Raw genomic sequence first — 12500 nt, 5'->3', positions numbered from 1 at the left:
AACGGCAGATTTTCTTCTTCTTTTTTGGATTTAGTGCAACAGTCCTTCCCTCACCCCAGCCTCTATTTTGGTCTGCCGCTCGTGAAGTTCCCGACTGTGACTTGGTCTGGAAGTGTCTTGTGGGTAAACTTGTGGCAATGTATCTTCATTCGTGGCACTGTGCCTTCATCTGTGCCTTTATCTGTGCCTTCACCTGTGCCTCCATCTGGGCCTTCATCAAATATAATCCTTCTCCATCTCGTCCTCCTCTCCCTCCTTTTCTTCCTCTTCCTTCTTACTCATCCTCCTACTCTTCCTTATCTTTCTCTTCCTCCTCCTCCTTCTTTTCTCCTCCTCCTTTTCTTCCTCTTCCTTCTTACTCATCCTCCTACTCTTCCTTATCTTTCTCTTCCTCTCCCTCCTTTTCTTACTCTTCCTTCTTACTCATCCTCCTACTCTTCCTTATCTTTCTCTTCCTCTCCCTCCTTTTCTTACTCTTCCTTCTTACTCATCCTCCTACTCTTCCTTATCTTTCTCTTCCTCCTCCTCCTTCTTTTCTCCTCCTCCTTTTCTTCCTCTTCCTTCTTACTCATCCTCCTACTCTTCCTTATCTTTCTCTTCCTCCTCCTCCTTTTCTTCCTCTTCCTTCTTACTCATCCTCCTACTCTTCCTTATCTTTCTCTTCCTCTTCCTCCTTCTTTTCTCCTCCTCCTTTTCTTTCTTCACCTTTTCTTCTTCCTCCTCCTCCTCCTCTTCCTCGTCCTCCTCCTCTTTCTACCCCCCTGCTCCTCCTCCTCCTCCTCCTCACTGTTCTTATCCTCCCAGTCACATTCAATAACTGTAAATATAATAAAACATATATTTCCTTACTTCCTTACATTCGACGCAATGTCAAAGGTAATGAGGAGCCTACGCCAGGAGGCGCTGAACAACTGCGGCTGAAACCATCACCTATGCCCTGTGATGCGCTTTGGAGACTATTGTGGGGAATCGGAGAGGAATGCGGGACTCGAACCCACAACTAAACAAATGCGAGTTAGTCAAATTGTACTTCATCGACCGTGTTACACACACAAAAGAATATAAGAATGAAAGAGACTGCAAGAGAACATAAGGTCTACACTAGGCAGTTCCATGTCCTTTAACGTCTATTCCATTCGTTAACCATTCTTATAGTAAACCAATTTTTGCCTCTTTCATTTTTATATCTAAATTTGTCCAATTTAAATCCATTACATACGTACCAGTTATGTCAAACTTTTTTTTCTGAAACTGACACAGAAAATGACACAGAAAATGACACACACAAATTAACACACAGAAAATGACACACACAAAAACACAAACTGACACACACAAATTGACACGCACAAATTGGCACACACAAACTGACACACAGAAAGTGACACACACAAACTGATACACACAGAAACTGACACACATAAACTGACAAATTGACACACACAAACTGACACACAAAAACTGACACACACGAAACACTAACGTTTCTCCCCGTAGAGATCTACTAGAGGGTACACAGGCAGCTGGTGGGAACTACAAAATAAACAAACAAACAAATAGATAAATAAATAAATAAATAAATAAATAATAAATAAATAAACAAATAAATGAATAAATAAAATCTGATTAATGTGATGATTACAAAGGAAATTTATAAAACATTATTTGTTTTTGTCTTCCAAATTATATATATATATATATACTGTATATATATATATATATATATATATATATATATATATATATATATATATATATGTATATATATATATATATATATATATATATATATATATATATATATATTTTTTTATGCGGTGATGGCGTAATAGTAAACACGCCGGCCTCACATTTGCTTAATTGTGGGTTCAAATCCCGCAGTGACTGTTACCTGCCCCAACAGTCACTAAAGCGCATAACAGGGTAAAAGTGATGGCTTCGGCCGCAGGTACTCAGCGTCCCTCGGGGCAGACTTTCCACCACCTTTTCCTTCTCCTCCTCCTTCTGCTCCTCCTCCTCCTCCTACTACTACTACTGCTACTACTACTACTAACACTACTCCAACTTCTACTCCTACTCCTCCTTCTTTTCTCCTCCTCCTCCTCCTCCTTGTCCTATTCCTCCTCATCCTCCTCGTTCTTCTTCTCCTCCCCACCTCTTGGGGATCTAGTCATTAAAGTGACAACTACAAGAGTTCTCTCTGTTCTCTTTGTTCATCTGAGATTGTTATTCTCCGCAGAACCCTTCGGGGGAACTTTATCCGGCGACTCAGTGACCAGACCTTCACCGGACTCTCCCGGATTCAGATGCTGTGAGTATCTCCAAGTAGGGCTTGTGTGATGCGTGTGTAGGTTGCGAGACTATGAGGGGGTTTACACGGGGTATTTGGTTGTCGAACACGTTGCATGTTCGACAACCAAATACCCCGTTCACACATTCACACATCACTTTAAACACGTGTCTGTCGAACCGCGTTCGACGAACCGTTAGACCGTGTGAACCCCCTCTAACACATGTACGGACATCGAGTAGGAGACCGGACCCGAAGAGCGTTGTTCATTTCCTGTATACTACTAGTAGGTAAACACGCACACACACACACACACACACACACACACACACACACACACACACACACACACACACACACACACATACACACGCAGACAAATTGTATCATATATATCACGTACATAAACACATACTACAGACATACACATATATTCATATACACATGCCTACATACTTAGATGACTACATGTCCATGTGCATATATACGTAATACATTTACACATACATCCGCACATGTATACTTATATAGGTACTAGCATAGATTTTTACGCAAATACATGTGTAGGAGGAGTATGCATAGGTACATATATAAGTAAATACAAGCATGTACACATGTATATGCATATCATATATATATATATATGCATATATATATATATATATATATATTCTGGTTGAAATCAACTGCACTAGTTGCTTTAACAATCTTCAAGACTGTATTCTTTAATCTGGAGAATACTTTCCTATTAGCAACTGAGAGGGACAGGAAGTAGTCATTCATGACTCTCAAAAGAATATACACAGTGTATGCCAACTGATATATTTTTGCATAGTAATAGTATTGAACAACTATTGACTCCACCGAAACTATAGTTTTTCGCCTCGTCGTGAGGCGTCTTCAGGGTGAGGACTGCTTTGTATGATGCTCTGCTATATTGAAGGTCTTCCAACGAATAATGACCGCTGGTTGGATGGGCGGGCTTATAAGGCTCAGCCTGCCTAGCTCAGACGGAATACTGGCCTCTCATTGGCTGAGAGGTGCAGTATGGGATTTTGTCCGGGAGCCAAGGGGGTGGGATTTTGTCTGGGAGCCAAGGGGGTGGGATTTTGTCTGGAAGCCAAGGGGGTGGGATTTTGTCTGGAAGCCAAGGGGGTGGGATTTTGTCTAGGAGCCAAGAGGGTGGGATTTTGTCTGGGATTCACGAGGGTGGGATTTTGTCTGGGAGTCAAGAGGATGGGATTTTGTCTGGGAGCCAAGGGGGTGGGATTTTGTCCAGGAGCCAAGGGGGTGGGATTTTGTCTAGAAGCTCTGGCCTGATTTGCTGCTGCTCTGGTTACTGGTCCTAGGCGCTGATTGACTAGCTGGACATGTTCCATTTGTTCGCGGGGCTGCTGCTGTCTAAGGGCTTGTTGTTCCTGGAGGGGGTTATTCTTTACAGGGCGCGCGGAAGGGAGAATAAAATCGGCAGCTTGCTGTATGTTGATGGTAGGGCGCTGGCAAGTAATGGATACTGCTTCTGCAATCTGCAGCTTCCTGAAGGCAGACTCCTTGTGAAGAATGTCCGTTTGGTCTAGCAGCTTCTGTAGAGGAGGCTTCATGTTGTGTGTTTCAGTGAAATGCTGGAAAATTGATCCCTGGTTTCTATGGGATTGTAGGCGACGCCGCAGTGTAGAGGAGGTCCTGCCAATGTATGTGCTGGAGCCGTCGCAGCGGCCCTCCTGACATGAAAATTTGTATACAACATTGGTGGTAGCCTCACTCGGGGCCCTGGGCGCCGTGCTATTCCTCATAATCAGGGAACTAATGAGGTTAGGTTTGCAGAATATTCTCAACTCTATGATGGCATTTCTGTTGGTTGGGGTGACTCCTCTCTTGATGATATTCCTAAGGGCATCACACTCCTCGCGGTACCGATCATGGAAAGAATTATGGTGGTAAACGGTGATTTTCTCCTTGGGAGGAGTGGGCAACTGGGTCGAGTCTGCAAACTGGTCCAGTTTTTTCTGTATGACTTTCTCGATGAGATGGTCTGCATAGCCGTTGTTGGTGAGGAGCTGGCGGATACGGTCGAGTTCTCTGTGGATCTCAGTCCAGCTACTACAGTGGGTAAGGGCCCTCTTCACATAGGAAGATATCACGGATATCTTGTATGAAACAGGGCATTCTCCCTTGGCATTGAGGCAGCGGCCCACGTTGGTGGCTTTAGTGTAAACCTTAGTCTTGAAGCCCTGTTCTTGTTTAGAGATGTCCACATCTAGGAAGGGGAGGCACCCCTCTACACTGCGTTCACAGGTGAAGGTCAGGCTGGAATTACCTTCCAGAGCAGTAATCATGAGAGGAACCTCTTCGTCGGTAGTAGTGGTGATGAATATGTCATCGATGTATCTCGCGTATATTCCTGGAGGGGGGTTATTGTTGAAAGTTCTTTCTTCCACCTGGGCCATATACATATTAGCAAAAAGTACCCCAAGTGGGGATCCCATCGCCACTCCATCAACTTGTCTGAATAATTCCCCTTTATGGGAGAGGAAAGGGGCCTCCTTGGTACACATCACTAGCATGTCTCGCAGGACGTCTTCCGAGATGTCAAATACGGGTAGGTCACTTCTATAGACGCGGTCCATGATGATATCGATAGTCTCATTTACAGGAACATTCGTAAAGAGTGATTCTACGTCTAAGGAAGCGATGTCGTGGCACGGTGGAGCTGTGCGAAGCAGGTCTATGAATTCAGAAGCTGAAGAAACTGAACGTCCCATGGGGACGTATGGAGCGAGGAGAGAGTTTAGCTTCTTGGCAACTTGGTAGGTGGGAGTGGTGATTTGTGAAATAATAGGTCTCAGGGGGTTACCTGGTTTGTGGGTTTTTACAGTGCCATAACTATAACCGGGACCATAGTCACCTATCACTGGATTAAAATACTTCGTCGAAGAGTTAGCTCTCTGGATGAGATGATTAATCCTCTTCTTCGCATTCTCAGTAGGATCCTTCTGGAGTCGCTGGAATTTTGCAGGATTATGAAGGATGGAGTCCATCTTGTTATTATAGTCAGCCTTATCCATGATGACGTAGACTGCTGACTTATCTCCTTTGCGGATAATGATGTCATCTCTCTGGCGTAACTCCTTGGCGGCTTCTTTTAAATCTCTAGTGAGGATCTGGCTTCTGTAATTTCCTCTGTCGCGTCCAGATTCTCCAATAAGGTCCTCTCTGATGGTAGGAGAAAGGGTTACCTTTCTTTCATTCTGCAGGGTGAGGAGCCGATCTATCAGGCACTCAATTTCGATTCTCTTACTTTCAGGATGAGGCCGGCGAATGAAATGGCAGTTAAGCCCTAAGTTTAGGAGTGTCTCTTGCTGACTGGATAGGGTGGTGGTAGAGAGGTTGATGAAACCTTGAGCAGGCCTCTCGTTTCTTACAGGTCCTCGGTGTAGTGTGGTGAGCTTCTTCTGGGTTCTGGTGTTAGCAATCCATTGTTGGTGATGTTCGTATTCAACAAGGTGCCCAGTGGCTGCTTGTCTTATATGCTCTTGGTCTGTGGCAAAAGTGGCCCACAAGGCGGCTTTTTCTTCATTGGCTTTTTGGAGGCGGTCTTGGGCATCTTGCAGTCTCTTCTTAAGGGTAATGGTGGTACTATTGCGATTACCTGTGTGTCGGCTATTAATACTTCTGGGGCACAGGTTTTCTCTAAGGCAATTCTGGTTGAAATCAACTGCACTAGTTGCTTTAACAATCTTCAAGACTGTATTCTTTAATCTGGAGAATACTTTCCTATTAGCAACTGAGAGGGACAGGAAGTAGTCATTCATGACTCTCAAAAGAATATACACAGTGTATGCCAACTGATATATTTTTGCATAGTAATAGTATTGAACAACTATTGACTCCACCGAAACTATAGTTTTTTCGCCTCGTCGTGAGGCGTCTTCAGGGTGAGGACTGCTTTGTATGATGCTCTGCTATATTGAAGGTCTTCCAACGAATAATGACCGCTGGTTGGATGGGCGGGCTTATAAGGCTCAGCCTGCCTAGCTCAGACGGAATACTGGCCTCTCATTGGCTGAGAGGTGCAGTATGGGATTTTGTCCGGGAGCCAAGGGGGTGGGATTTTGTCTGGGAGCCAAGGGGGTGGGATTTTGTCTGGAAGCCAAGGGGGTGGGATTTTGTCTGGAAGCCAAGGGGGTGGGATTTTGTCTAGGAGCCAAGAGGGTGGGATTTTGTCTGGGATTCACGAGGGTGGGATTTTGTCTGGGAGTCAAGAGGATGGGATTTTGTCTGGGAGCCAAGGGGGTGGGATTTTGTCCAGGAGCCAAGGGGGTGGGATTTTGTCTAGAAGCTCTGGCCTGATTTGCTGCTGCTCTGGTTACTGGTCCTAGGCGCTGATTGACTAGCTGGACATGTTCCATTTGTTCGCGGGGCTGCTGCTGTCTAAGGGCTTGTTGTTCCTGGAGGGGGTTATTCTTTACAGGGCGCGCGGAAGGGAGAATAAAATCGGCAGCTTGCTGTATGTTGATGGTAGGGCGCTGGCAAGTAATGGATACTGCTTCTGCAATCTGCAGCTTCCTGAAGGCAGACTCCTTGTGAAGAATGTCCGTTTGGTCTAGCAGCTTCTGTAGAGGAGGCTTCATGTTGTGTGTTTCAGTGAAATGCTGGAAAATTGATCCCTGGTTTCTATGGGATTGTAGGCGACGCCGCAGTGTAGAGGAGGTCCTGCCAATGTATGTGCTGGAGCCGTCGCAGCGGCCCTCCTGACATGAAAATTTGTATACCACCACCCTATCCAGTCAGCAAGAGACACTCCTAAACTTAGGGCTTAACTGCCATTTCATTCGCCGGCCTCATCCTGAAAGTAAGAGAATCGAAATTGAGTGCCTGATAGATCGGCTCCTCACCCTGCAGAATGAAAGAAAGGTAACCCTTTCTCCTACCATCAGAGAGGACCTTATTGGAGAATCTGGACGCGACAGAGGAAATTACAGAAGCCAGATCCTCACTAGAGATTTAAAAGAAGCCGCCAAGGAGTTACGCCAGAGAGATGACATCATTATCCGCAAAGGAGATAAGTCAGCAGTCTACGTCATCATGGATAAGGCTGACTATAATAACAAGATGGACTCCATCCTTCATAATCCTGCAAAATTCCAGCGACTCCAGAAGGATCCTACTGAGAATGCGAAGAAGAGGATTAATCATCTCATCCAGAGAGCTAACTCTTCGACGAAGTATTTTAATCCAGTGATAGGTGACTATGGTCCCGGTTATAGTTATGGCACTGTAAAAAACCACAAACCAGGTAACCCCCTGAGACCTATTATTTCACAAATCACCACTCCCACCTACCAAGTTGCCAAGAAGCTAAACTCTCTCCTCGCTCCATACGTCCCCATGGGACGTTCAGTTTCTTCAGCTTCTGAATTCATAGACCTGCTTCGCACAGCTCCACCGTGCCACGACATCGCTTCCTTAGACGTAGAATCACTCTTTACGAATGTTCCTGTAAATGAGACTATCGATATCATCATGGACCGCGTCTATAGAAGTGACCTACCCGTATTTGACATCTCGGAAGACGTCCTGCGAGACATGCTAGTGATGTGTACCAAGGAGGCCCCTTTCCTCTCCCATAAAGGGGAATTATTCAGACAAGTTGATGGAGTGGCGATGGGATCCCCACTTGGGGTACTTTTTGCTAATATGTATATGGCCCAGGTGGAAGAAAGAACTTTCAACAATAACCCCCCTCCAGGAATATACGCGAGATACATCGATGACATATTCATCACCACTACTACCGACGAAGAGGTTCCTCTCATGATTACTGCTCTGGAAGGTAATTCCAGCCTGACCTTCACCTGTGAACGCAGTGTAGAGGGGTGCCTCCCCTTCCTAGATGTGGACATCTCTAAACAAGAACAGGGCTTCAAGACTAAGGTTTACACTAAAGCCACCAACGTGGGCCGCTGCGTCAATGCCAAGGGAGAATGCCCTGTTTCATACAAGATATCCGTGATATCTTCCTATGTGAAGAGGGCCCTTACCCACTGTAGTAGCTGGACTGAGATCCACAGAGAACTCGACCGTATCCGCCAGCTCCTCACCAACAACGGCTATGCAGACCATCTCATCGAGAAAGTCATACAGAAAAAACTGGACCAGTTTGCAGACTCGACCCAGTTGCCCACTCCTCCCAAGGAGAAAATCACCGTTTACCACCATAATTCTTTCCATGATCGGTACCGCGAGGAGTGTGATGCCCTTAGGAATATCATCAAGAGAGGAGTCACCCCAACCAACAGAAATGCCATCATAGAGTTGAGAATATTCTGCAAACCTAACCTCATTAGTTCCCTGATTATGAGGAATAGCACGGCGCCCAGGGCCCCGAGTGAGGCTACCACCAATGTTGTATACAAATTTTCATGTCAGGAGGGCCGCTGCGACGGCTCCAGCACATACATTGGCAGGACCTCCTCTACACTGCGGCGTCGCCTACAATCCCATAGAAACCAGGGATCAATTTTCCAGCATTTCACTGAAACACACAACATGAAGCCTCCTCTACAGAAGCTGCTAGACCAAACGGACATTCTTCACAAGGAGTCTGCCTTCAGGAAGCTGCAGATTGCAGAAGCAGTATCCATTACTTGCCAGCGCCCTACCATCAACATACAGCAAGCTGCCGATTTTATTCTCCCTTCCGCGCGCCCTGTAAAGAATAACCCCCTCCAGGAACAACAAGCCCTTAGACAGCAGCAGCCCCGCGAACAAATGGAACATGTCCAGCTAGTCAATCAGCGCCTAGGACCAGTAACCAGAGCAGCAGCAAATCAGGCCAGAGCTTCTAGACAAAATCCCACCCCCTTGGCTCCTGGACAAAATCCCACCCCCTTGGCTCCCAGACAAAATCCCATCCTCTTGACTCCCAGACAAAATCCCACCCTCGTGAATCCCAGACAAAATCCCACCCTCTTGGCTCCTAGACAAAATCCCACCCCCTTGGCTTCCAGACAAAATCCCACCCCCTTGGCTTCCAGACAAAATCCCACCCCCTTGGCTCCCAGACAAAATCCCACCCCCTTGGCTCCCGGACAAAATCCCATACTGCACCTCTCAGCCAATGAGAGGCCAGTATTCCGTCTGAGCTAGGCAGGCTGAGCCTTATAAGCCCGCCCATCCAACCAGCGGTCATTATTCGTTGGAAGACCTTCAATATAGCAGAGCATCATACAAAGCAGTCCTCACCCTGAAGACGCCTCACGACGAGGCGAAAAACTATAGTTTCGGTGGAGTCAATAGTTGTTCAATACTATTACTATGCAAAAATATATCAGTTGGCATACACTGTGTATATTCTTTTGAGAGTCATGAATGACTACTTCCTGTCCCTCTCAGTTGCTAATAGGAAAGTATTCTCCAGATTAAAGAATACAGTCTTGAAGATTGTTAAAGCAACTAGTGCAGTTGATTTCAACCAGAATTGCCTTAGAGAAAACCTGTGCCCCAGAAGTATTAATAGCCGACACACAGGTAATCGCAATAGTACCACCATTACCCTTAAGAAGAGACTGCAAGATGCCCAAGACCGCCTCCAAAAAGCCAATGAAGAAAAAGCCGCCTTGTGGGCCACTTTTGCCACAGACCAAGAGCATATAAGACAAGCAGCCACTGGGCACCTTGTTGAATACGAACATCACCAACAATGGATTGCTAACACCAGAACCCAGAAGAAGCTCACCACACTACACCGAGGACCTGTAAGAAACGAGAGGCCTGCTCAAGGTTTCATCAACCTCTCTACCACCACCCTATCCAGTCAGCAAGAGACACTCCTAAACTTAGGGCTTAACTGCCATTTCATTCGCCGGCCTCATCCTGAAAGTAAGAGAATCGAAATTGAGTGCCTGATAGATCGGCTCCTCACCCTGCAGAATGAAAGAAAGGTAACCCTTTCTCCTACCATCAGAGAGGACCTTATTGGAGAATCTGGACGCGACAGAGGAAATTACAGAAGCCAGATCCTCACTAGAGATTTAAAAGAAGCCGCCAAGGAGTTACGCCAGAGAGATGACATCATTATCCGCAAAGGAGATAAGTCAGCAGTCTACGTCATCATGGATAAGGCTGACTATAATAACAAGATGGACTCCATCCTTCATAATCCTGCAAAATTCCAGCGACTCCAGAAGGATCCTACTGAGAATGCGAAGAAGAGGATTAATCATCTCATCCAGAGAGCTAACTCTTCGACGAAGTATTTTAATCCAGTGATAGGTGACTATGGTCCCGGTTATAGTTATGGCACTGTAAAAACCCACAAACCAGGTAACCCCCTGAGACCTATTATTTCACAAATCACCACTCCCACCTACCAAGTTGCCAAGAAGCTAAACTCTCTCCTCGCTCCATACGTCCCCATGGGACGTTCAGTTTCTTCAGCTTCTGAATTCATAGACCTGCTTCGCACAGCTCCACCGTGCCACGACATCGCTTCCTTAGACGTAGAATCACTCTTTACGAATGTTCCTGTAAATGAGACTATCGATATCATCATGGACCGCGTCTATAGAAGTGACCTACCCGTATTTGACATCTCGGAAGACGTCCTGCGAGACATGCTAGTGATGTGTACCAAGGAGGCCCCTTTCCTCTCCCATAAAGGGGAATTATTCAGACAAGTTGATGGAGTGGCGATGGGATCCCCACTTGGGGTACTTTTTGCTAATATGTATATGGCCCAGGTGGAAGAAAGAACTTTCAACAATAACCCCCCTCCAGGAATATACGCGAGATACATCGATGACATATTCATCACCACTACTACCGACGAAGAGGTTCCTCTCATGATTACTGCTCTGGAAGGTAATTCCAGCCTGACCTTCACCTGTGAACGCAGTGTAGAGGGGTGCCTCCCCTTCCTAGATGTGGACATCTCTAAACAAGAACAGGGCTTCAAGACTAAGGTTTACACTAAAGCCACCAACGTGGGCCGCTGCCTCAATGCCAAGGGAGAATGCCCTGTTTCATACAAGATATCCGTGATATCTTCCTATGTGAAGAGGGCCCTTACCCACTGTAGTAGCTGGACTGAGATCCACAGAGAACTCGACCGTATCCGCCAGCTCCTCACCAACAACGGCTATGCAGACCATCTCATCGAGAAAGTCATACAGAAAAAACTGGACCAGTTTGCAGACTCGACCCAGTTGCCCACTCCTCCCAAGGAGAAAATCACCGTTTACCACCATAATTCTTTCCATGATCGGTACCGCGAGGAGTGTGATGCCCTTAGGAATATCATCAAGAGAGGAGTCACCCCAACCAACAGAAATGCCATCATAGAGTTGAGAATATTCTGCAAACCTAACCTCATTAGTTCCCTGATTATGAGGAATAGCACGGCGCCCAGGGCCCCGAGTGAGGCTACCACCAATGTTGTATACAAATTTTCATGTCAGGAGGGCCGCTGCGACGGCTCCAGCACATACATTGGCAGGACCTCCTCTACACTGCGGCGTCGCCTACAATCCCATAGAAACCAGGGATCAATTTTCCAGCATTTCACTGAAACACACAACATGAAGCCTCCTCTACAGAAGCTGCTAGACCAAACGGACATTCTTCACAAGGAGTCTGCCTTCAGGAAGCTGCAGATTGCAGAAGCAGTATCCATTACTTGCCAGCGCCCTACCATCAACATACAGCAAGCTGCCGATTTTATTCTCCCTTCCGCGCGCCCTGTAAAGAATAACCCCCTCCAGGAACAACAAGCCCTTAGACAGCAGCAGCCCCGCGAACAAATGGAACATGTCCAGCTAGTCAATCAGCGCCTAGGACCAGTAACCAGAGCAGCAGCAAATCAGGCCAGAGCTTCTAGACAAAATCCCACCCCCTTGGCTCCTGGACAAAAATCCCACCCCCTTGGCTCCCAGACAAAATCCCATCCTCTTGACTCCCAGACAAAATCCCACCCTCGTGAATCCCAGACAAAATCCCACCCTCTTGGCTCCTAGACAAAATCCCACCCCCTTGGCTTCCAGACAAAATCCCACCCCCTTGGCTTCCAGACAAAATCCCACCCCCTTGGCTCCCAGACAAAATCCCACCCCCTTGGCTCCCGGACAAAATCCCATACTGCACCTCTCAGCCAATGAGAGGCCAGTATTCCGTCTGAGCTAGGCAGGCTGAGCCTTATAAGCCCGCCCATCCA

At 46.5% G+C, this 12500-nt stretch overlaps 1 protein-coding gene across 1 annotated transcript in view; it reads left to right on the top strand.

Annotated features, from left to right (window-relative positions):
- Positions 1-12500, top strand: part of LOC143041317 (G-protein coupled receptor GRL101-like) — a 95322-nt gene that overhangs the window by 46687 nt on the left and 36135 nt on the right. Inside the window, exon 14 of the mRNA XM_076213139.1 lies at positions 2240-2311. Within this exon, the coding sequence (XP_076069254.1) occupies positions 2240-2311 (72 nt within the window). The remainder of the gene's footprint in view (positions 1-2239; positions 2312-12500) is intronic.

Source organism: Oratosquilla oratoria, chromosome 30, assembly GCF_046742065.1.
Source record: "Oratosquilla oratoria isolate Oo_2021 chromosome 30, ASM4674206v1, whole genome shotgun sequence".
NCBI lineage: Eukaryota > Metazoa > Arthropoda > Malacostraca > Stomatopoda > Squillidae > Oratosquilla > Oratosquilla oratoria.
This window is presented reverse-complemented; position numbering and strand designations above follow the sequence as displayed.